At 47.8% G+C, this 26,599-nt stretch overlaps 1 protein-coding gene across 1 annotated transcript in view; it reads right to left on the bottom strand.

Moving 5' to 3' along the window:
- LOC135909579 (uncharacterized) overlaps positions 1–25,027 on the bottom strand; it is a 46,961-nt gene extending 21,934 nt beyond the window's left edge. Inside the window, exons 1-3 of the mRNA XM_070521457.1 lie at positions 24,992–25,027; positions 21,399–21,579; positions 16,364–16,522 (exon numbers count right to left, since the gene is read on the bottom strand). Of these exons, the coding sequence (XP_070377558.1) occupies positions 16,364–16,522; positions 21,399–21,549 (310 nt within the window). The 5' untranslated portion in view covers positions 21,550–21,579; positions 24,992–25,027. The remainder of the gene's footprint in view (positions 1–16,363; positions 16,523–21,398; positions 21,580–24,991) is intronic.
- Between the last annotated feature and the right edge of the window lie 1,572 nt (positions 25,028–26,599).

The following is a 26,599-nucleotide window of genomic DNA, read 5'->3' on the forward strand; positions in this document are numbered from 1 at the left end:
AAAAAATTCTTTTTTGGTGTGTTGCCTGTAGGCAACACTCGTCAATAAAGGGTTAAAAGCCTCTTCACTCTGTTCATTTTTTCATAAGCGGTATTACACAATGTCCTGCAATAAAGTTTCTGCTGCTTATGGCCCCCTCATATCTGCCAGAAGGGACAACTCTTGAAAAAGGTTTTCTTTGTGCTATGTGTGCGACGTAGTATGAGCATTCATGCCTTGACATTTATACATCTGTATAACCAGCTTCTTGACAGAGTACTTGCTATACCTGATCATGCTTACTTGTGCAGTGCTGTTGAACAATACATATTGATGCAATGAATATTTACACACTTGAATTATCACAAAAGATGGTTGTTTTACAATTCTGCGCTTTGCTTTCTATTGGTGTTAGATTTTGCATAAGCATGCCCCCCGTGCAATAGCATTTTGAAGTGTAAGGGTTCAATAAAAGGTGATGAACTAAATCTAAGTGCAAGAGCTTTTTTTCGCACCTATGACTCCCATCGAAATGCGACTTCCATGGCTGGCAAATCAATCCCTCGCCTTGTGTTAGCAGCAGAATGCTATAGCCACAGTGGCAGGTGAACAAATTGAAGAACAATATTTCTGTCTATAATTTTTTTTCTTGCCTGTATGTAAGTAAAGTTTGGAATAAGTTTGTCATTGCAAAAAAGCCCAGTTTGTGTTCTTTTATTGAATAAACCACATATTGTGTATAGTTGAAATGCAGAAATTTGTTCTAAAATCCTCAGGTGATATATGTTCTTGCAAGTAGCATGGTATTTCATTACTTACAAAGATAGTAATCGCAGCGGATATCGTTATATGGGTTTACACACTAATATATGTGATCACAAACTTATTAGAAACTTACTAGAAACATGTAAGGCATGAATGTTTCTGCACACTTGATCAGCTGTGAACGTGCAAGAACTGCTTGTACTGGCTGACTTCACTGCACAGTTTAGATTTACTTTTCTTCAGCGTGTCGTTTTATACTGTTTTATTCGCATTGTTGCACGAGTTCTACATAATTGTGCAGGAGGGTACGTTGTCACTGTATTTACTTAATCTACTAGCTGTGCAGTTAGTTACCTTGCAGAGCAAGTGTTCATACAGATGCAGTAAGGATACAAAGTCCGCAACATAGTCAATGTTTATTGGTTTCTGTGCAAGAAAAAAAAATTCTCCAGCGAAGAGGTGCAACTAAACGTGCACGTAATATTTTATTCAAGCCACGGATTTAATGCTATCGTAGCAAATTCATTACGATAGCCTACACTTTTGCTCTGTCAGATTTAATAAGAGGCAAGATAAGCTTTCAAGATGCATCGGGAAATTCGTGCTTGAAAACCGACAAGAAAATGCAACTGAACGGTACCGCGTTCAGCGCAACGTTGAAACTTCGGGTACTTTGCTGTCTTGTCATTTGCCCTTGACGAGGTTGAAATAATTCAAGCTGCTCCGTAAGCGCGATTTTTGCATGCTACTCAAAACATTGTAGCGACCTCGTCGTCTGCTGGGGATCGAACACCTCCTAGCACTGACAACTCCCAAAGGCGTACGAAGCAAACGTGAAAATGCACTTCATTTGCTGTGCAGAGTGTCAACAAAAGCATAGAAATCGGAGAATGCAATCTGCGGTACAAGTTTTTTATTCTCCCTTCGCGTACGTACCGAATTCGACGATCCACGTCTCCGCGTATTGCACTTGTCGATCGAGACGCCATTTTCCAAAACAAACCAGCGAAATAGCTCTGGCAGCTCTCCGCGCAATTTCGACGGAAAATCGCAGCGATCGGTGCGACGGTGCGACTGTGCGACCAACCGGTTGGTCGCAGCCGAAAATCGGGGGGTAGGCACTGCGACTGCGATTTTCATCGCAAACGACGGAAATCGCACTTCCGGTGCGACGAAAATCGCATCATGTGAAACAGGCATATCGCGAAAGGAGCTTTTGTGAAAGTCCGACGTGACGGGAGGGCGACCACAAGAGCACGAGCGCACCAGGCGAAAACTGTACGTCACGGTGGCGGGCGTTGTACTGACGCTGCTGAGTGGTGTGCGAGTCCGTCAGTCGAGCACGGGCAAGCTGGCGTGCATGGTCGGCGAGAGCGATGGCGTCGCGCGTATACTCGCTTGTTGAGATCGAAGCAGGAGGAAGTGCCGTGTCAAGGGGCAAGGTCGGTTCGCGACCGTAGAGCAGATAAAAGGGAGAAAATCCGGCGGTGTCGTGCCGGGAAGAATTATAAGCGAATGTGACGTAAGGAAGGGCAATGTCCCAGTCGCGGTGGTCCTTGGAAACGTACTTTGACAGCATATCGCTAAGAGCACGGTTTAACCGCTCTGTCAGGCCATTGGTTTGAGGATGGTATGAGGTAGTCAGCTTGTGTTGAGTGGAGCAGGAACGGACAATGTCGGCGATAACTTTCGAGAGGAAGTTATGACCACGGTCAGTGAGCAGCTGTCGCGGGGCGCCATGAAGTAAGATAATGTCACGCAAGAGGAAGTCCGCGACGTCAGTGGCGCAACTGGTAGGGAGAGCCCGCGTGATAGCGTATCGGGTGGCGTAATCAGTTGCGACGGCTACCCATTTGTTCCCAGAGGATGACGTGGGAAAGGGACCGAGGAGGTCTAATCCAACACGAAAGAACGGTTCCATAGGGACAGTGATCGGCTGGAGATGACCGGCAGGTAGCACCTGAGGTGTTTTCCGACGCTGGCAGGTATCGCAGGCAGCAACATACTGTCGGACGGAGCGAGCGAGACCAGGCCAATAGAAGCGGCGGCGGACGCGGTCGTACGTGCGGGTTACGCCAAGATGTCCTGCAGTAGGTGCGTCATGCATCTCAAAGAGCACAGTCTGTCGTAGATGTTTTGGCACGACAAGAAGAAGATCAGATCCGTCAGGGAGGAAGTTCCTTCGGTACAGAATGCCGCCCTGGAGGACATATCGGCGAACGGATGCGTCGGTAGGTGTAGAGCGCAGACGCTCGATGAGTACTCGCAGCGATAGGTCTCGGTACTGCTCATCGGCGATGTTAGCGAAGGCAGACACAGAGAAAATGCCGTCGGCGGTACTACTGTCAGCGTCGTCAGGCTCGTCTACCGGGTTGCGAGACAGGCAGTCAGCGTCCTTGTGTAGTCGGCCAGATTTGTAGGTGACAGAGAACGAATATTCTTGGAGGCGTAAGGCCCAGCGACCAAGTCTTCCTGAAGGGTCTTTCAATGAGCATAACCAACAAAGCGCGTGATGGTCTGTGATAACGGAAAAGGGTCGGCCATATAAGTATGGGCGGAACTTCGCAACCGCCCAAACTAGGGCCAGACACTCACGCTCAGTGATGGAATAGTTGCGCTCCGCGGGTGAGAGGAGCCTGCTGGCGTAAGCGATAACACGGTCGTTGCCGCGCTGGCGTTGTGCCAGTACTGCGCCAATGCCGTGACCGCTGGCATCAGTACGAACTTCGGTAGGCGCAGAAGGATCGAAATGGGCCAGAACGGGAGGCGTTGTGAGAACGTCGATTAGATGCGAGAATGCAGAGGCCTCGTTATCGCCCCACTGGAAAGGGGCGTCTTTTTTCAAAAGCTCGGTTAGTGGTCGTGCTATGGCCGCGAAATTTTTCACGAAACGGCGGAAGTAGGAACAAAGGCCGATGAAGCTGCGCACATTCTTGACACACTTCGGAACAGGAAAGTGCGTAACAGCATGGATCTTGCCTGGGTCCGGTTGCACTCCGTTCGCGTCAACGAGATGCCCAAGGACGGTAATCTGGCGACGGCCGAATTGGCACTTCGATGCGTTCAGTTGCAGACCGGCGCAACGAAAAACGTCCAGGACTGCCGAGAGGCGCTCGAGGTGCGTAGCGAACGTTGGGGAGAATACTATGACGTCGTCCAAGTAGCACAGGCATATGGACCATTTGAAACCGTGAAGAAGGGAGTCCATCATGCGTTCAAAAGTGGCAGGAGCGTTACATAGACCAAACGGCATCACTTTGAATTGATAAAGACCGTCCGGAGTTACAAAAGCAGTCTTCTCGCGGTCGAGATCGTCCACAGCAATCTGCCAGTAGCCGGAGCGGAGGTCAATAGAAGAGAAGTAGCGAGCACCATGGAGGCAGTCAAGGGCGTCATCGATCCGAGGTAGGGGATACACGTCCTTTTTGGTAACCCTGTTAAGGTGCCGATAATCCACGCAAAAGCGCCATGAGCCATCCTTCTTTTTTACCAGTACAACCGGTGACGCCCATGGACTACATGACGGTTCTATGATGTTATTGCCAAGCATGTTGCGAATAACTCGGTAATCGGTAATCTATTCGGTAATACTATTCCGGTAATCGGTAATACTATTCCGTAGCAGTATCTTCGACTGGTCGCGTCCATCCCTCGAAGCAGAAGCTGACAGATCCGGCGTTCCATGAACTCGGAGGGAGAGCACAAGTGCGCAAGCCGAACGTGTGACTAGCTCTCGTAGGATGAAATGGCTGGCGCACAACCATGCGCCTTGCGTTCGACTGGTTCTTTTCGAGTGCAGATTGGGGTGTGCACGATGCCGCAGGTACATGTATGTACATTAGTGTCACGTTCAGGCTATAAATTATTATTCCACTCCCTTACTTGATACACATAGCGATATTCCTCTTTGCAAGAGCTCACTCAGAATTCCCAAGCCAAAAATAACCCCCGTATTCAGAAATGCATCTTAACTTGAAGCCCGCGCTTTACTTAATTTAAATGATGCCTGTCGTGACCAGGCATCATTAAGATGCCTGGACATATATGACGTCTTGTGCAATGAGCGCCTTGGGCGCATATGCACCAGACGTCATATATGTCAAGTCAAGCAAGGGCTTCAATTGAAGATACATTTCTGAATACGGGGATAATTCTTTATTTATATAAAGCACCACAATAAGTTAGATCAGTGTCATTTACAACGTTTTCAGGTGACAACACAAATCTTTTCGAACGTATAATTCAGCCATAAACAAACTCTACAGCATTTGTAAATCAAACCAAGGATTTATAGTGTGTTTGTCATGCATTATACATTTTGCTTCCTGGTTCTGCAACGTTAATACTATCGTTCATCTAGATAGAAGTGAAGAGCAGTGGGCTAATACGCTTCCCTGAGGCACTCTAAAACTTCGAGTTGTATATGAGAGCGTTTCGTAATTTGAACTTACTACCAGCTTTTATATATCGTTGGTATGATCTCACATGCCCTTATGCTATGCCATCTATGCCATATAAACAAAACTTCGTTTGCAAAAGCTGTTGTTTTATACTGTCAAACGCGTATTTAGCTCAGTATAGATCTCTAAACTAAGTACTCGTCGTTTAGCATATTTAAAAGCATAGTTTTGTTTTGACAACGCGACTGATGTTTGCATTCATTTGGAGAAGTTACCTAACACGGTTTCGACGAAAGCTTCTTTGTACATGCATGTGCATTCTTTTCGAGGCATCGCTATATCTAGAGCTGGAATAAAATTTTTCATTTTTTTTGCGTGTTGTAGAACTCCGCCACCTGAACTACAGCGAGACGTACGTCGCAGACACGGACAAGAAAGAGCGAATGCCACCGCACATGCGAGAGTCCATTTGCATCGCACGTGTCCCGCGCAACATGCATTCCATATAGGGCAAAGTGGAGAGAGAGAGAGAGAGAGAGAGAGAATAAACTTTATTAAAGAACCTCAGTCCGGGTTCGCCCACTTTGTCCTACTGTTCTAGTTGTCTGCCAAGCCGAGGGTCGTGATGAGCTCGATCATAGCACGTACGTAGTCGGAGGAGGAGTCCGCCAGCCACTCCTTAAGTGTCGCAAGTCTACGGGTGGGGGATAGTTTGGCAAGGCTAGCCTGAATAGGGACGGCTCTCCGGACAATCCCACAGAATGTGAGCATTATCCCGGAAGCCGCCACATGCGATGCAAGCAGGCTTACCAGGCAAACCTTGTATTCTTTTAGAAGATTCTCCACCTGCTGCCTGACCAGCCAACAAGCACAACATGCTTAGGCAGGCCTGCCAACAAGCACAACATGCTTAGGCAGGTCAGAATTTATGTATTTGTATGCTGTATTGACAAATAAACTTTGAAAACTTTGAAACTTTGAAGTGTGGGGACAAGAGTGAGAGCGTCTGTGCACGCCTCCATAGTAGCACCTCTCTTTGCTTCATGTGTGTGTCTGCTTGTGCATACTTCATGGAGTTGTTTCGTAAAATCGTCAAGCTTTTTGTGCCTTTCCGACTCGCGAAGACATGTTGCTCATCCTGACTCCGTGGGTCTGGCCACCACAGAGGAGGGCCCCGGAGATTTGCGCCGGTTGTGGCATGTGCTACGTCGTTCCCCCTGATGCCTGTGTGACTCGGAATCCACTGAATCTGCACTCTAATGTTGGGGTGTGCGTTGAGGTGCGTTGTTAGTGATGAGTGTAGTGCCGCGGAAACGTTTCTCGCTGCAATTGTCTTGCATGCAGCCTGGCTATTTGTTCGTATGAGCAGCCTTTGTTCGTGTGGATTTCGCATGGTCGCGGCTTCCACGACAGCTGTAAGTTCTGCTTGATGCTGTGATGTAATATTGTAGTGTAGGCCCCATGATATAAGTGTAGAGTCGGTTGCCACCCCTGTGCAGAAGCCTTGATTATATGGAGAGGCGTCCATGTATAGGATCCAGTCCTCGGTGTCGTCATAGTTTGTAGGCGTATCCTTGCGCCTCCTTGGTGATGCTATATATACGGGCTTTTAGGCGCTTGTTCAGCTTGTTCGTTTGCCATTTTCTGAGTAGCTTATGTTTATTGTCCCATAGGTTAAGTAGGTGTTTGCCTATTTGCGGGTGGTCTTGAGTTCTTTGTACAGTCTTGGTTGTGCCCTTGTACGCGGTGCATAGTGTTTTCGCCCATTGTTCCAGGTTATCAGCACACTCTCTTTGGAGAAGTCTCCTGAAAACATCCAAATCTGTGATATTTGTAACTCTAGTGCGATTTCTTCTAGTCGCGCATTGCTTCTGTGGTGTGGGAATGATTATTTCTGTGACGCTGTGATCACTACCCAAAGTTTCCCCGGTGTTCTTCCACTCCACTTCCTTAGCTGTCCGGCCCCAAGTAAAGTCTGCGTTCGTGTCTCTTTCCACTGAATTTCCAATACGAGTGGCAGTTTCTATGTCATTCAGAAGCGTTAGGTGGGCATCACTTTCGTTTTGTAGGAGCACCCTTCCATTTAGTGTACTATGATTGTTGTCCGACGCCTCATAGTGGCTGTTGAAGTCGCCTACCCACTGCAAGTCCTTCTTGCTATGCTTTTTGAGCAAGCTAGTCCATATTTTGCGATAAACCCCTCCATTAGGAGTATGGTAGGTGTTAATAACGGTTATATCGTATCGTTTGCAAAAGCGGCATTTAACCAATACGCTTTCCTCTTCCCCGTCGTTCATATTGTTACGGGGATGTTTGGAGTATAGGACTGTATTTACAATGTATATACAAGCAGAGTCAATGGTGTTAAAATGACTAGTAAAAACACGCAGCATCCAGCGTCTCGCCGATCTTCCTCTCTCCCTTCTTTCATCGTTCCATAACAGGACCCCCGGGTGGCGGTGTTAGCTATCACGTACTCGGTACCATTCTGCCGTTGGGCGAGAACAGCGCCGATGCCGTGGTCGCTTGCTTCAGTGCGACTTCGGTCGGTGCAGATGGATCAAAGGGGTCAAGTATGGGAGGGGTGGTCAGAAACCCGATGAGAGAGGTGAATGTGTGAGCTTGCTCGAGGCCAGACGAGAATGGCGTGTTCTTCTTTAGAAGATCTGTCAAAGCCCGAGCAACGTCGGCGAAGTTTTTGACGAAACGGGGAAAGTAAGAACACAGGCCGACGAAGCAGCGCGCGTCAGTAGCTGAACGTGGCACGGGAGAACTGCGTACGGTGCGGACTTTTTCCGGATCTGGTTGGACGCTGGATGCGTCAACGAGGTGTCCCAACACGGTAATCTGACGGCGCCCGAATTGACACATCGTGCAGTTCAGTCGGAGGCCCGCTTTTCGGGAGACCGCAAGAATGGCAACGAGTCGGGTAAGGCGGCTGCCGTACGTGGGAGAAAAAACAGTAACGTCGTCAAGATAGCAGAGACAGGTTTTCCATTTGTAGCCTCGCCGAAGAGAGTCCATCATACGTTCAAATGTCGCAGGATCATTGCATAGGCCAAAGGGCATGACTTTGAACTGATATAAGCCATCCGACGTGATGAAGGCCGTCTTCTCGCGGTCCATTTCATCAGCTGAAATCTGCCAGTAGCCGGATCGGAGATCGACAGAAGAGAAGTATTTAGCTCCATGCAAGCAGTCCAAGGCGTCATCGATGCGTGGTAGTGGGTAGACGCCTCTTCGGGTAATCTTATGTAAGTGGCAAAATCGACGCAAAAGCGCAAGGTACCATCTTTTTTTTCACAAGGACGACAGACGAAGCCCAAGGGCTGGCTGATGGTTCGATGACCCCTTTGCGGAGCATTTTGTGCACTTCTGATTGGATGACTCGGCGTTCAGCATGCGATACACGATAGGGACGCCGACGAATAGGATTCATGTCTCCAGTGTTGATACGGTGGTGAACTATAGATGTTTGTCCTAAAGGCTTGTCGCCGGAATCAAAGATGCCAAGGTATGATTCGAGGAGGAGACGTACGTCCGTGGCCTGTGCAGAGGTGAGATCAGGTGGAATTATCTTCGCCAAGTCATCCGTTAGGGAACCAGAGTTGTGAGCTGCAATTGGTGCTAAGAAACCGCTCTCAACATTCAGTCAAATTCCGAAGTATTAGAAACGCTGTCCAAGAACATGCCGGCTGGAAGCACTTGAGGGCACAGGCTCAAATTCAGAAGCGGAAGAACAACGTTGTTAATAGTAATAGTCACCAGCGTATGCGGAAGAGTAACGTTCCGGTCCAAAAGCACGTCGATGATGGGGCGAAGGAGATATTCACCGTTGGGAATCTGTGGCTCTGTGGTCAAAGCGACGTAAGTGACTGCCTCAGGTGACAGACGCACATCTTGAAGCGAATATAAGTGCGGTGGAGCAGTGCTTGGAGCATGGGCGACTTGAGGCAGTTCCAACTGAAGAACGCCGGTTGCGCAGTCGATGAGAGCAGAATGATGGGATAGAAAGTCAAACCCAAGGACAATGTCGTGAGGGCAGTTGTCGATCACAGCAAAGAGAACATAAGTAGGGAGGCCGGCTTTACTTATGCGCGCAGTACACATTCCAAGTAAAAGCAGCACGCCGCCGTCAGCCACACGAAGCACTCGGACAGCTGCTGGAGTGAGGACCTTCTTTAAACGTCTACGTAGGCTAGCACTCATCACAGATACGTGGGCTCCAGTGTCGATGAGTGCTTGGACAGGTAAGCCGTCTATTTTAACGTCCATTACACTTCTCATTCTGGGCACACACAGTGGATCTGCTGCAGTAGTGGGCAAAGTGGCACCACCTCCGAGGGCTGCCTTTCTTAGTTTTCCGAAAGGGTACGGCTAAAAGCCACAGGGAACGAAAGGCGACGTGGCTGTGGCGAACGGGAAGATGGGTGACGTGTTTGCGGTGAGCGAGACGAGTGTCCGTGCGGTGACGGTGAGCGACTGTACCACGTGTTCCTAGCGGAATTGAATGTGTGAAGAGCTAGGCGCAATAGACCAGGACAGAAGAAGAACATGGCTTCTTCTGTCCTGGTCTATTGCGCCTTGCTCTTTACACATTCAAGCATGAACCAACTAGCGCAAGCAAGAGCTTTGTCTATAGCATTGTCGGCCCCCTTAGACCCGGCGGCGGACGAAACATTGAGGGCATTTCCATTAAGAAGGCTCAGGTTGGTCGGCGTGCGAGGTGTTAAGAGCGACGAGTTGCGACGGTATCTGGCGACATGACCAATACGGCGACAGGTGAAACGTACCGGCTGGTCGTCCGCGGTTCTCCACTCAGTCGGGTTGCGATAACAGGAACAGAAGCAATGGGGTGGAGCGAAAATAGTAGAAGGGTGTTCATTGGCTCTGGGGTTGGTGACAGCACAGACAGAATGTCGGCCAAAGTTTTCAAGCTCCTGTCGAACGATGGCTTGCACGAGAGGTACTGAAAAAGGGGAAATGTCAGGGCTACGTGAACGCCATCGCGTCCAGCTCACGTGGAACGATATGCACCAGGTCTTCTGATGGCGACGCATGCTTCTGTGCGGGCTGATCACGCGTAGACGTTGCGGCAGTATTGGGAAGTCTAATGAATGGGTGGAGGACGCGTCGGCTTTTGGCCTATGATGATAGCATCAACTGTAGAGCAGCTTTTGCACGTGAGCAGATTAACGGCGTCGTCAGCAATTCCCTTGAGCACATGTCCTACATTCTCCGGTTCTGTCATGCCGTGATCGGCTTTACGACAAAGCGTCAGCACGTCCTGGATATACGAAACATAGGATTCGGTGGGCGATTGGGCACAAGGGGCCAGTTCCAGCTTTGCGGCAATTTTACGGCCGGCTGGTTTGCCAAACAACTTTGTTAACTTCTCTTTGCATCGGTCCCAGCTGTTCAGCACCTCTTCATGGTTTTCGAACCACACCTATGCCGTGCCTCTTAGGTAGAACACCAGGTTACCTAGCATACGCGTAGGGTCTCATCTGTTTATTCCACTCACACGTTCGTACATAGCCACCCACTCTTCAACGTCGACGCCATCAGCCCCGCAGAATGTTCCGGGATCCTTGGTTTGCACAACCACAACCGAAGGGGACACGACGTAGCGGGAGGTGATGACGTTGGAGGTGGCAACGACGTTGATCCCGAGTGCTCACCGTCATTCATGGTTAGGTCAATGAGGCGACGTCCACTGCGGAGCTCCGTTTCCAGCCGTAGTACCCAGCGCCTCCACCAATGTGTTACGGGGATGTTTGGAGTATAAGACTGTATTTACAATGTATATACAAGAAGAGTCAGTGGGGTTGAAATGGCTGACTAGCAACAGCACCCATCAGCCAGCGTTTCGCCGATCTTATTCCTCTCCCTCTTCTTTCATCCTTCCATAACAATATGACTGAGGTCCTCGTGTAAGGCCGTGTGTTGGTTCACCACCAGTGTCACCGTCATTGTAGCATAGCTAATCTGATCATCATCGGTTCGCCTTCGGGGGACGTGTGTAATACTCGGATTGCGTGTAACCCGGTAGGGAGACCGGTGCATTGGTCTCCTGAAGAGGTATTACGTCCGGCTTATGCGCAGTATGTGTTAGGCATTGTATTGAAGAGTTCTTTTTGCGGCGTATTCCTCTACAATTCCATTGCGATACGGTAACTGCCGTTTCGTGCCGTGAGTTACGTTTGCTGTCATTAATCTGCATAACTGCTAGAGTGGCCTTGTTATAGGGAAGCTCTTCCTCCCTTGGGGGAAGTCGTTTTATAAAGGTTCGTTGCAACGTTTCCACGCTTTGCGTTATCTCGGAAAGTTGTGTAATAGAAACGAGTTGTTTTTGCATTTCCGCTGTCATTCTGTCACGTTCTACATCTTCTTTTCTCAAATATACTTGTTTTTTTCAAATGTCTGGTATTTCTTTCAGAATGTAGGCAAGCGTGTTGTACTTGGTTGTTTCGTGGATTGGGTTTTGCTGTGTTCCTGTATGCAGCTTTCCTGACCATGATTCCTGTCGGGCATGCCACTGCGTGAGGTTATGAGGAGGGTTAGTTTTGTTTTTGTCGTCAGTACGACCCTGAGGAGTGGCAGCTGGCGGACTTACCTCTGCCCGCGGCCTCCATGCTCCTTTGCCTTCTGCACCACCCTGTTGACGTTTCTTGTTTGTCTTGTTATTGGCGTTGTTCGTTGGTCGTGTAGTGCCCTTGTGTGGTTGTCGCCTACTGAGGTCAGGTAGGCTGCCGTGGTTTTCCGAGCGCCTCAGTACGTTCTCAGGTGTTGATTCTCTTGGGCAGTCGAAGCGATTCTGTGTCTTCAGCGTTCCGTAGTTGGTGTCGTTTTTCGGTGGTGGCATATTGCGGTATGCTTTCGGGTGTTGATTGCTGGTGTTTTCTTTCCTAGGCATCTGTTGCTTGCGTTTTTCGGCCACCAATCTGGCCATGTGGTCTGCTTTTTTTCTTTGGACAGTCGGAATCTCTGGCCCCGCCTGCGGAGCGGAGGTCTTCGGCCGTGCGCACGCTTCATTTCGCACTCGGGCAGTGTTCTGTCCGGTCTTTGGTCTGGTGGGAATTGTAGCTCGCATTTCTCACACCGCACAAGATTGCGCTCTTCCCAATGGTGAAGCATGTTGTACACTGGACCACCTTGGGACGGAATGGCTGTATTTTGGTGACTGATCTCCCAAGTAGGGCTCTCTTGGGTAGCTCTGGTCCCTTGACAGTAATGAGTATAGCTGTTGATCTGCCCAGTCTTCTCGCTGCTAGAAGTTCCCGATCTTCAAGCGTTATGACTGTTTTCAGTTCGTCGTCCAGGACGTCAAGTGGGAGCCCTTTAAATACAACCCTTGCGTTGTCCGTATCGTGCGCCACGTATGCTGTTATTTCGTGCTGTTCCCCTCCGAACTGCAATGCCTTGAGTGCGGTGAGCTTCTGCGTCGCAGGTTCCCGCCGGTTTTCCGCAACTACAAGGTTTTTCAGATGTCTAACATGGGTAGTGACGTCTCGAGATTCGGCTCTCGTAATTCCAGCTACTGCCCTGATGGCAGCAATCACAAGGTAGGGCATGGCTTCTGTTAAGTTGATTTTTGTCCCCAGCCGCAGAATGACGGTCTTCGGCTTGGCGTGGCGTATCACGGTTGGTATGGTAATGAATTCTTCCTCACCGTTTTGATCGTGCGGTTCCATGGTTGCCTCTTCATCCATGATGCTTCAGGCGTCGACCTGTCCAGCCGCCGGTGAGGCTCCGGCGGTTAGAGTTAGCGACTCCTTTCAAACGTAGTCTTCGGAGGAGCAGCCGTAGAGCTTTGAGATAACATTGAACTGTCCCCAAAATGCGTCCTGAGGTGCCGGCACACTTCGCGTTGCTTTATGCCGAAAATGGCACCAATGCTGTGGATATTTCTGGTGTTTCAGGTGATTTCAACGAAGCCGTTCCGTCGCACGTCTTATAGCCTCCAGCGTTCTGGCGTCTCTTTCTCCTCAAAATGTAGAAGACAGGCTGTAGCCAACGCCATGAAACGAAGGTTCAAGCAATACCCGGACGCCCGCTACACCGACGCGGCAAAGTATGCGTATCAAAACGCGTGCGCTCTCAGCGTCGTCCCGAGCTAGCATCGGCAACCATCAAGGCACGCAACCCGGAAACGGCTGAAGGAGCGGAAATTTCTCTCGCCACCACCACATGCACAGATGCAGCGGTTATATTCACCGACTCTCAGGCCACCTGTAGAAATTTCTCGAGGGGCCGCATCTCGGCCGATGCACTCAAGATGCTAAAACGACGAAGCGCTCCGCTCCCGTACACCTGCGTAACCGTGGGTACCCGGACATGAGGGAATAGAGGGGGACGAAGCGGCCCACGCTGCTACCCGCGAGCACGTCAGCTGGGCTACCCTCCCCCCACGCGCTCTCCGACCCGCGGTGGGAGAGGGGGAGGCCGTACCCACCAACTATTCGGCCATATTACAACACTACAGGCTCGAGCGCCGGGTGTACCCTCCTCCCCACTCAAAACTCGGCAGAGAAGAAAGCTTGATCCTGAGACGACTACGAAGTATCACGTACACTCCCGGAACGATAATGCGCCGGCCCTACCCAAAGCTGCACGGCTGCCTCTGCCCACTCTGCAACGTACCGACACTCTGGCACACTTGTTCCTGGAATGCCCGTGGCAGGAAGGCAGCGAAATGAAACCGGGAACGGATGCGAAACGAGTACAACAAGCAAACGAAGACCACCTATTCGAAACGAGGGAGGCCAGGCTCGCCCTCCGGGACCTGGAAGACCAACGATAACTCGTTGCCAGGGCCAAGATGGCAGTCGAAGATAGAGCGTTCCTGCACCTTCCCACCTCAGGTTGATACCGGGCCTCACTCGGGACACTGTGTCGAACAATAAACGTTTCTCTTTCTGTCTCTGGTGTTGTAGAACAATAGAAAATAGGAATTGAAAGCCCGCTTTAAATAAACGTACATTTTGTAACTTGCTACTTGATCAAGCGGCATACCATAAGGTAAGAACACACGCCATGCGCACTAACAGGAGGTGATTTGTACGCGTTAATTGGCAAACTATAAAATACATGCAGCATGTCAAAGTACAACAATGACAGACAGGAAAAAAAGGACAGAGTGACCGGAAAGTCAATTACTGCATTGTTAGCCCCACTTGGTGCGTGTTTTCATCTTATTTTGATCAGCCAGGACCTGCTCTCCAGCTCTCCTTCCAAACCTACGGTTCATTTCTCGCCCTCGCAAAAAAAAAAAATCGAAAATGCCCTCGTGTGTTTGAGCTCGACGGGGTGGTCTTATCGGACAATGAACTTCGTTTTCCCCAAGCGATTAGTGCGTATGCTTTGTTGCGTGTTCACGAGTGTGTCGAGATACCGGCCACTCGATCTTTTGCACTGTCTCTTCTTTCATGCAGTTCGACATGTTGGTGGATTACTGCAACCGCGGCCGCCCAGTGGCTGTGGTGTTGCATTGCTGAGTTCGAGATCGCGTGTTCCATCCCGGCCGCGGTAACGGCATCTCGATGGGGGGCGGAATGCAAGAACGCCCTGTACTGTGCATTCGGTTCATGCTAAAGAACCACAGGGGTGCAACGAGCATGCAGCCCCGCCCTACGGCTCGCCTCTAATCAAATCGGGTGCTTATGGCACGCAAAACTCGAGAATTAAAAATTATTAAGCACGTATTTGCCATATAGATTTATAGGGGAGTCGCGGTAAGCGGAAATAAGCGGTATTGGTGTTTAAACAGTGCAACCGACTTACAGTTAGTTGGCTTTGCATAAAGACAATGCAAAGAAACGTTCGTTAAAAATGCAACGGCAAAATGCCAAGGCGGCTTTTGCTGGCTTTTGTGGGTGCAATGGTCAATGTGACTCTACCATGGTCGTGGGTACTGCTGCAGTTTCCTTGCGTTGGAGATGTCGGCAAGCTGCGAGCTTGCGTAGCCTGTACCCATGGGGGAACGTAAACGGCCCCGCAATGGGCTTGCGCTTTAGACGAAGACTAAAGTTCTCGATGACTTCGACAGTGGTTGCTTCACTAAAATGGCAATTTATTTTTGAGAAATGACTTTTTTACGTAATTATGTTTTCTGCTGCTAGGTCTAGTCTTCGGCTGCGCGCGAGTAAGAACTATGTAAGAGAAAGCTTTAATTGTTATCAGATCTGCTACACCTGATATCTGCTGTTGGCAGCAAAACATCTGCCCGTTTTAAAAGGGTATCGTGTTTATCGTCGAGCTCAGTCTCCCCGCAAAAGAAACATTTGATAAACGAAACTTATTTCCTTGGTTCCGTGGTGTTCGATTATTGAGAGTCCATTGCATGTTAATCAACGAACAATACAGTCTCGGTTGTCTCGCAACAGCAACGGTGGGTGTTCTTATGTTCTCGTCCCGCCGTCTATTCAGCGCCGCAGCCCAAAAGGTTGCCCCACCAGCTAGCGCACCAATTTATGCTAAGTGAGTTTTGTGCGAATACGGCCACCGATTACAGTTGGACCTAGGCTTTTCGTCAATGGTGGATTTGGCTTGCGTCCTTGAAGCGGCACAATCTCACACAGATAAAAAAAAAAGTTAGCGAACATGTTCGAATCTTAGCGAAGCGAAACTTTATGGAAGTAGGCAATGAAATGTCACGCAGTTAAATTCGTTGCGTTTAGTTGTGTTTATTGTCATCCCATGCGACGTGTAATGTCATCCATTGTGTATGTTTTTGCGCATCACATGTCACAAGCTAGCGGGAACTGCGGGAGCTCTACACTATCATGTCGTGTCGGAACGATGCGATATTGATGAAGACAGAAAACTGCAAGTTGGTTCATGCCTAAAATTGCAGCGCACCGAAAACAAAGACGAAGGCTAGACCCAACAGAAACCTTGACTATCAGCTAGAGAACTTATTGAAGACACAAGTTCATCAATATACATTAACAAGTTCCTAATATTCACTTCAACAGCGTGTGCACTTGAACTGCACGCACAGTTGAACAATCGAAGTGTATATTAGGAACTCGTTTAGTTTATATTAGAAAGTTGTTTGGTGTACATTGAGGAACTCGTTTCCTCAGTGAATTTTCCTGTCGGTAATCAGCGCCTGTAGTGAATGTGGACGAAGGCACACACCTTCGTCTTCGTTTTTCGTGCAGCGTTGTTACCAAACATGGACGCGATATTGGATACACAAGAAGTGCGCATCTGACCGTGCCGACGTGTGGCGGCCACGAGGATGGGCGAGGGTTCAGCGGGAGTGGCCGCGGCGACTGGGGCTGACGTCAGCAGGCTCACGTTGACGGCCAGACGCACGTAGGGCAGCGGCCGGAACGTGCTACTCAGGGTCACCGCCGGCCACACAACGCCCGCTACGCACAACACGGAAAGGGTGCCTTCGCTCTCAAGGCAGCACTGTGCGATTGTGCGCAACTGCCTGCACTGTCTCGGCACGTGGCCCTTCCAGTGATTTGGAAGCTAAGCTCGCGCGCGTCGACGGGGCGCAATCGTGGTACCTGCAACACTCGTTAAAGGAACTGGCCTACGGGTGCGATTACAAAATGACCATTTCTTGGTACCTTTCTCACAGGGTGATCAAAATTGAAAAACAAAGAAGATAATGTAGGCTTATGAGCTTAAGTATATTATGAACTGCTTGTTCTCTCTTAGAAAAAAATGCAACGTATGTGCGATGTATATTCATAAACTACGCACTTTTGTCACTTCCATGCTCTGTTGTCGCTTGAGCATAAGCGCACGTTTTATTTATTGATTTTGACGTACTACAGTCCTATTGGCCTATAGCAAGAGTGGTGAAAGCAGTACACAGTGATGAAAGTTGACACGCATGAAAAACAAGGAAATACACTAAAGAAAATACATATTTTACATTATGAAAGCAAGGCAACGAATAATACAGCGCTTATAAATGCCAACCGCAAACAAAAGAAACCCAGAAAGCTGGCAGGAAACGATCTGTGAACAATGACTATTTATAAAAAAGTCAATTTAGGCAACTGATAGGAATGACTAGAAGTGGGTAAGAAGGTACAAGTGTCGTCAGAAGGAGAAAAAAAACTGTATTTAAAGATATTTGTGCGAGAATGGAAGAGAGGTGGTGGTAACGTCCCGGTGTCTATAAGTAGAGAATTTTTTGCTAATGTTACATATTTCCCGTCATTGATGAGCAAGTTTAAGGAGTGAAGTTCAATGTTTGACGGAAGCCCGTCTGGTCTTGTATACCTTTTCACCAAGTTGAAGGAGTCGACACACAAGCGACAACAAATCTATTGTACGTTTACAGATTGGAGTGCCGAGTTTCGTTGCCGCCATTCCTCTGGAAAACTAAAGAAGTTGCTTTTTCGTATGCATCATCATAATCCTAACCATAATCATAATCATCATCATACTTTGAAGTCCACTGCAGAAAGATGGCCTCTCCCAGTGATCTCCCCTTATACATCTGCCTTGCGCTAGCTGATTCCAACTTGCGCCAGCGAATTTCCTGATTTCATCACCCCACCTTATTTTCTGACGTCCTCGATTGCGATTCCCTTCCCTTTGCACCCATTTTTACCTCTAATCGTGTACCGGTTATCTGCCTTAGGCACTTCTTGCCGTGCCAGGCTATCCGATACTTTAGTACAGCAGAATGAAATGATAGTACACTTTTCTTTTCAAAGTCCCAGTCAGCATTTCGCAATGCCTGCCGTATGTACCTCCAACCCATTTTGAGTCTTCTGCAAATTTCCTTCTCATGATCAGAGTCCCCTGTGAGCAATAGCCCTAGATAAAGTTACTTCTGCTCAGACTCTAGAGTACTGACTGGCGAACATGATATCTTGTTACCTTGACAGACTCTTGAACATTACCTTTCTCTTCTGCATATTAATCTAGAACCCTAGCCTTACACGCTCTCGTTTAATATCACCAAACATTTGTTGCAATTCATCTCAAGTGTTGCTGAACAGGACAACGCACAGCACCTAGGCCTTCTAAAGTATAAGTTTCGAGATCCTTATAAGCGTTCTGGACCACCAAAGCATATGAGAGAATCGGGCGGACTAACGATCTGTATTGTAGCAATGTAGCATCTTCAGATGCAATAGGTAACTGACGGCAATACTCAACTTTTATAGTTTCACCACAAATTGGGTTGATTTGCTTCTGCCGCGATAACTTAGTCATACAGACGACATCTAATTATTTGAATTCTTATACACTCTTTGCACTGCAGTGGGCGTAGCCACGCTGCTGCTGCTAGTGATGATGATGATACTCTTATATCAATGTCATTATAGAAATAATCAAAACATGATGGGGTTAGTTTGGGGCTGAATGACACTAAAGCTGTCCTCCGAAAATTTATATTCACCTTTCTCGCATTATGTACAGAATGTGAGTGAAGGTAATTGAAACAATAATGATCTGTTGTACAAGTAATTATGCTAATAAGAGCAAAATCATATGCATCTAGGCGGATATTAGACGTGATAGTATGCGGGAGATAGTTCATATAGTTAAGAAGACAGTCAGTAATCCAAGACCAATTCCTGGGGTACCCCTTAAAAGCAAAAATAACATGTGAATGATGTGAGTGAATGACGATGTGCTTATCGATGATGTGCTCCAACAGTTTACGTGAATAACATATTAGGAAGTAGGCTTATAATTGCACAAAACTTGTCTACCACCAACTTGACCTTGTGGGAAAATTTCAGTAAGCTTACAAGAGGTTTTCACCATGGTCAAGTTCAAATATTTCTGAAATATGGCAGATAACAGCCGTATACTAGGATGTGCATCTCGATTATAGTGCATAGTGAGGCCTACACATATTTTCAGTACCTAACTTTGTTATGAAAATGAGTTTAACTTAAATATTTACTTGCTTTTTTATTAATTTTTGCTTTTTGGCCACACTGTAGTTTTGCCACTTATGCAATGCCTGAGTACTAGCATGTAATACATTTCTGTATCTTTACGTGAATTCACGTTATCTTCGCGGTGATGCGGCGTTTTGCGGATCAAGGGTCAGGTGTGGCCAAGGAACACCATGCAAGTGGTGATGAATTATCGATGAACCAATGACTTACGTAGGGCGGATGTAACATAGCTCTAAAAAGGTCTAGCCGCAGACGTTGCTAAAAATCAAATTCTGAGGTCTTACGCTTCAAAACCACGATTTAATTATGACGCACGCCGTGTTTAATTTTGACCGGCAGGGCTTATTTAACGTGCACGCATTGCAACGGTGGACGACCGTTTCTGCATTCCGACTCTACTGGGATGCGACCGGCGCAGCTGGCATCGAACCTACGACCTTCAGCTCAGTAGCACAACGGCATAGCCACTGATCAACGGGGGCGCGTAACGGAAGTGTGTGAATTATGTATGTATTAAAACTATGTCAGTGACACGTGAGGTGTGCTATAAAGATCTGATTTAGGTTACAAAGGGGCAGTGTGCTAAAACGTGTCAATGGCAACAATTCGCGTAAAGCACGACTTCTTAACATAGCCCTTGAACGCCAGGGCACGAAACCACGACCTATAAGAGCGATAGTGTCACAGCAGCAGCCTCTGGTGAAAGGATGTGCTGGAAATGTTTTGGGCTGATAACACGAAATGAGCCAACATCATGTGAGCTTAAACATCAGCTTAAACCTTTCTCTTGTCAACAACAAGCCTGTGCCAAAGAATATTGCCGGATGGAGAGGAATATGTTGTCATTTAGCATAATAGTACGTTATTATTTAGGGCTCTGTTTCTCGACATTCTAGCCACGCGTAGACGATGGTCAGCATCTCCTGCCATATATCGCAGCTTGGCTGTCTACCACCGGCCAATGAATAAATGTTTGTGCTGTTACATGTGACGTATTCTGAGTCAACAGAAGATGACATCAGTTTGTCGCGCTTATGTATTTTTCCTATGTTGGGGTTGCTACTATGCAGCCTATTAAAGGTTTCACAGTCCCGCATACGTTGCCAATAGCGCTCCAATTTCTTGCGCAAGAAACGCTGCAAATCTGTAGCAGGTACAGCTATACGAGAATTGTTACGTTTAGTTGCCATCGAAGTGGTGATTTCATCGGCAAGCATGTTAACGTCGATACCATTGTAGCCAGGCACTCGGCACATTATTACATGTCGATGAGATGTATAAATAGCGTACAGGAATGAACAAAGTGAAAAAATTAGTTTTTTTTCTATTTTATAGACGCTCAAGCTTTTACGACGCCTAAAGAGGCAGTAAATTTCTTGATCAGTTCCGCTGCTGGCAATATTGCAAACGCCTCTGTCACAAAGGTATACTAGTTTGCATAAGGAGAACATGAGATTCTGACCAAAATGAAACGACTGCTGCGTAAGATACGCCGACGTGCGACTTTTATGCGTCGGCGTGAAATTGCTAGCAAGACTACCGGACACAAGTTAAGGAAGTGCATCCTGATGTGCATCTCTGGCGGTGACAGCTTCGTTGGAGTCATTAGGCGACGTATGATTTGTGGAACACCCATGTCTTCACTGAGATTCCTCACATGCAAGGAGAAGAAAGACTCTCTGTGTTGGTCGAAGATAAAGAAAAGTGTAGCTTACGCCAAATAGTTTACGGTTGTATAACAAGGAAGTTCACAGTTATAGCCTATATTCACTAAATATGTAAAGCTGGATTATGTTCTTTGCAGGTGCAGTGACCTCTCATTTTATTCCACGCAGATACTTTGCATAGGACTCGTTCTGAAGGCCCCTGCGGCCAGGCGAATGCATAAATGGTCAACATTCAGCATCTTCAATGCACTCGGAGTAGCACACTGATAAACTATGGCACCGTAGTGTAAGCGCAATCCCTGACAATATCATTCCGCAATGTCATTCCATTGCCTAACCGAATGCACTCCTCACTGTACTTGCTTTCATATAGAAAGTGCGTAGTCGCCAGTAGGCGTTTCATCGAGAAATGATAAGCTCCGGAGATCTGACGAAGCGAGTAGCCAGTACCACTTTCCGTACGTTGGTCATTACCAGTGAGGCACGAGACAACGCCGTTAGGAAACGCGCACTCATTAAAAATAAGCGCATTACGAAACGTGGACTCCGTGCACGTCTCAGCTGTACAGATGTACCGGATGTTGCAGAAATTCAGCATTCAAGAGATGCTGCCTCGTGTTGGCGCAACAGATAGCCCACAAAAACACTGCCGTTGAACTCAAAGCCCATAGGCTACAAAGGCGGCGGTGACTTACCCGGCGTGAATCCGACGTAGCCGAGCGTACCTGGGAACCAGAAGACGAACGTAGCCGCGCTGGTGAGCAGCACGGCCAGGGCTCCCAACACGTTGTAGCTGACATGCTGGCTCAGCAGGTCCAGCGCAGACTGGAACGCCGGCCGCAGCATGCGCCCGAACACCGGCAGCACCTGGCGGACCTGCAGTGCAAGGCGCTGCCTTAAACTCTCCCGAATCCTTCGTAAAGTTTACAATATCGGGCTTATTCCTCAATTTTACGAATTTCGTTTGAGGTTCTCCGAAAAACGAAGTATCTTCGTGAAAAAGTTTAAAGGCGGAAGCAATCAGTCGCTTTTTCGGGAATTTGTTCTACTTTCGTACTGTTGCACAAAAAACAGTGCCGGTCTGGATGCCTTTATTGGACGCTTGCACCTGCTTGCCTGGCTTTTGAACGTGTTTTCATTTCTGTAGTGCTTCGCTTTTCTTGTTAACGCGGTAGTGTTAAGGGACCCAAGGCGCAGAAAATCCGGCGTCAGCGTACAGCGTCGGACGTCGCTATCGGCATCGGACGCGGGTGCCTCGTGCCAAACGTATCCAAGCCAAGATAATGATTAGATAATGCATTAGCAACCATCCTGCTGTTACTATGCCGACGCGTCTCGTTAGGCTATACGGGCACTCGAAAACCGTACCAACTAGCCCAATGATCAGGCCTGTTGATCTCAAAAACTGGACGTGCTACGGACCAATGACTAACGTTTCAGGTGAGTTTAAAGAAAGGGAAAGCTGATTTCAATAGTTACTGGTGATCAACTCGAGTCAAAGCGCAGCAATCACGAAAATTCACGCTGAGGCGGGAGTCATGAGTGCCGCCATGTTCGACAACGCTATTTCTTAGCGTCCGCTAACATTGCGAACATTAAATTCTTGAATTAACGTACATTATCATAGCGCACGCAAACCACAGGAGCCCAATAACGTCCGGAGCATGCGTAGTGTGGACCGAACCATTTCATTACGTGCGTAATGCGTTTACCTGTGGTTGCAAACGCTATTCTGAAACGGCCTAATGAGCCATGCGTTACCTTCGGAGGCATATAACCTCTGCCTCGCAGCACAGCAGCCCGATGCTGTAACTCTTAGACCACGATCGGACGCACGCTTAATTTCTAGAGCGATAGCCACTCTTCGATATGTGTGATGCGTGTGTCACGTGCCAGTTTCTCGCATTCTTCTCTCATGGCAGCTGGCGCTTTGAGACGCTATGTTATAGCCTTGCTACACGGGTGGCCTTAGGCGTAGGTAATGTAACGGAGGTTATACTAAACGCGGTTAACGGAGTTGCACAGGCGGCGAAATGGTGGTTAGGCCGCTAACTGCATACTGAGCTTGGTAACCTGCGTTTAGAGTAAGCGAATTTTCCCAAATGGTCAAGATGGCGGACGGCACGTCAACAGCTGCATATCTGTTATATCTGCATATCTGTTTCTTTCTTCGTCCTCGTCCAGTCGCGCTTATACACTCTACCATGGATTCTAACCAACTACTGGCATCTGTTCTGGCGCACCTTGACAGTAGACCATTGTCTCTCGACACGATTTTCACATGCCGCCGACAGAAGACATCGCAGGTGAAGGCGACAAAGGGACTACTTCAGTTTTTGAAAGAGACGGGATTGGACAAGCGGCTGTGAGAGTGATGTCACGTACCATGCCAGATTGATGGACTCCAACGGACGATGTGTGTGTGCTGTGCTATGTGCTCTCTCTCCCTCTCCCCCTTCCCCATCTTTAATCTCCCCCTTCCCTCTCCCATGTGTAGGGTAGCAAACCGGTTAAGCTAAACTGGTTAACCACCCTACCTTTCCTTCTCCACTTTTTCCTTCCTTCCTTCCTAACCAACTAGCCCGCCAACGTGTTTTAACCTAGTTCTTCGTAGTTCTCCTAAAACCGCGTGAACTGATGTGGCGCGCCTACGGAGGCAATGATAATAATTTGGGAGGATTGTCTGGCTCCACTGCGGCGAAATACTAGGAATGTGCGTATCTGCATGCGAGGATGATGCAACGCACAGAGCACTCTTCCCGCATACGAAGGACGGTACAAAAAGAAAGAAGCGCAGCTGAATCACGACAATATGAGCAAGTGATAGCGGTAACTTCCTATACCAATCGAATTATGCGCGTGACACGGTTTAGCGAACATGCATGACGAATTATGTGCAAGAAAACCTGCCGTCATTATGTGCCGATGCGTCTCCATCGGAGTTCTGCGCACAAGCGCCAGCTGCATCGATCGCTTCGATAGCAAACACGGCGAGACACCTGTCAAGTTGCCAGACGTGGCGTGTCTGCGGGCCGTATTGCCTTGCTGTTCAGACTGTACAGATCTGGTGTGAAACGTAACGCTAATTTTGGAGCTTGGTTTACCATTTTCCACTGCACTGTGTTGGCATTATAGTGGAAATTCAAACTAACGACTTGTTCATCGCCACCGTGAATCATGAATATGAATGCCCATTTAGGTCCTTCGGAATGTGGTTGGGGTTAACTTTGTTTCAGTGAGTAACCTCCCGTAAGTTTACCCGCCGTTAAGGGCACACGTCTAACAAGGATGTCAGAGTGCACGGCTTTCGAGATTAGTCCCTATTTTGGGTCAGAGGAATGGATACCTGCAAGGTGGTGAAATCCGCCTATCATGCCACTGCATTAAAACGTCTATTCTATACACATTGTCTGGAGTGGTTGTGTCAATGATTTAATGTAAGGAGTGGCGGTTACCCACAAAAATGTGAAAGCGTGCTGCTTTATGGCGTCACTGAACGGCTAAGATTAAGTGCAAGAAGCACGGTTGGGCTTATCGGGAAACGCGTGCAGCACATAACTGGCTTTCCGGTGACCTAACTGATAACAGGCGGGGACACGGTCAGCGGACCCGGAAGTCAGGCCGCACATGGGTAAACGTGAACGCTTGTGTACGAAACTTTCTGAACTTTGTGCATGCTGCTAGCTTACTCGCCCTGTTTTAATACGTATTTTACCCTTTCTATAGGATTGGGGGCCCTCTGCACAAGATGTAAACAAGTGGTTGTCTAATAATGTAATAGAATAGGTAATAGGTAATAGAAAAGGAAAGGAAAACGGATTTGAGGCCGGCAGGATGGGTGATGTTATTGGATTAGGTAATATAGAGCTATTATTTAACATATAATCAATAATTATTTGTTCAGTTGCTCTGAGAAGGCGGCCTGAAATTTTCTACAGTGATTTACTTTCAAATATTTTCTTCTTAACCGTTTCGAAATATTTAAAGGGCTGCGACCTTGCCAAGCTGTCATTGCAGTCTTTTTCTTTTCTTTTTATTTTTTTCACTCACTCCTCTGTCTGTATTTTTGTATAGATGAAAAATGAAGTTTGATGGATTGATCGACTAAGTGATAATGTGGAGGTTTTCTCACGAAAAAATGGAGTAATTAGAAATTCTTGGAAGTGGCCTTCCTCCTGCAGGGGGCTGATGAAGATGAATACGTAGATTTGGGTGGCAATTTGTACGACGAATGCACTTTCTTTTGTGGCAAGAATGCGCCGCTAACGGGATGCTTGTTAGGACGTACCTCGTTCAGCGTGTCCTGAACCGTAAGCTGGGCCGAAGGGGCAGCGTCCTTGGCTGCAGCAGCGGTTGCCAGGAGCGTCGGTGACGTGAGCGTGGCGCACAGCAGAAAGGAGGACACGGCCCAGTGCATGGTTCAGCGCTCGTCTCTGCTCCGTCCAGCGTTGAGTATGGAAGACCACGAGCGGGAACCTCGTGCGATGCTGCAATTAGCACGGGGAGCACGAATTCCCCCTAGGAAAGGTTATCACGCAGTGGCGATTCGTGAAAGCGCTATTCGCAAACGAGCTGCGATTAACAGTTCATTGTCGCAGAAGCACTGCACATTCTAGCCCGTATAAGTTTACAACTTGTTTAACAAAGAGGCGTCATTTAATATGTCAGGCGATCTGCTACGCTAACTTCTCTAACATATTAGTAAAGATTGAGTGTGCACCCACTGTGGTTGCTCAGTGGCTATGGTGTTGGGCTGCTGGGCACGAGGTCGCGGGATCGAATCCCGGTCACGGCGGCCGCATTTCGATGAGGGCTAAGTGCGACAACACTAGTATACTTAGATTTAGGTGCACGCTGAGGAACCCCAGGTAGTCGAAATTTCCGGAGTCCTCCAATACGGCGCTCCTCATAATCAGAAAGTGGTTTTGGCACGTAAAACCTCATAATTTAATTAAAGATTGTGTGTGTGTGTGTGTGTGTCTTTCTCTCTATCTGTATTGCGCAAAAAGATACTATGTAGGACATAAGGCCTCCAAAAGTGCACAGTGGTTTTACGGGTAGCACTTGACAGAGAGTGTAAAAGTGACAGAACAAGCTAATATAAACCTAGGAAAAAAAGGAAAGGTGACATCAATTTGCTTCCAAGAAGTACACACGTCACTTTCATGTTCGTTCGTTCTATTCGGTTATGCGTGAACATCGAATACCAGTGCGCAAAAAAGAGGAATGAAGATAGAAGAGACATACAAGACATGAAAGATACAGATAACGACCAGTTAGAAGTCAATGCTGTGTTTCTTCTATGTTCGTTTCTCGTTTTACGCATAGCTATCAGAAGATCAAGTTTATCATCTAAGGAAAATGATCATCTTGATGAAGCTTATTCACATGATTAAAATAGACAACTAAACAGAACTGTGCATTAGTACGTTTCAAGACAGTACTTCGGTTACGCAAAAAGTACAACGGGAGGTAACTCATACACATGAATTCGGGATATGGGGTCTGGTTCGATTGTGCCGCCACCACGCATCACTGCAACATTTTTCATGCCTTGTTAGTAGTGATTTAACTGCTTAAATGTCTCCTATGTGTAGGAAATCTCTTTCTATTTCAATAAATTTCTAGAAATGTATTTCACATCGGAGGTGGCAACGGTCGTTCCTATGCGCTGCTTTTAGTGCGTTATGCAAGTGATTTGCGCTTCGTGGCCAGCTTGTGCTTTGGTAGGAGTTCGACGAGCATGAGGGTACCATGCCTGGTGCACCATCTTTAACATTTCATTGCATGCAGTTTCTTTTATCTGTCCATCCACGATCGTAGGAGCTAGTCTCAGTTTATGATAGAGGCACCGTTTCGATGGGTATTTTTACAAGTAGTCTATTCGGCACGTGCG

The sequence above is a fragment of the Dermacentor albipictus genome, chromosome 7 (assembly GCF_038994185.2).
Source record: "Dermacentor albipictus isolate Rhodes 1998 colony chromosome 7, USDA_Dalb.pri_finalv2, whole genome shotgun sequence".
Lineage (NCBI taxonomy): Eukaryota > Metazoa > Arthropoda > Arachnida > Ixodida > Ixodidae > Dermacentor > Dermacentor albipictus.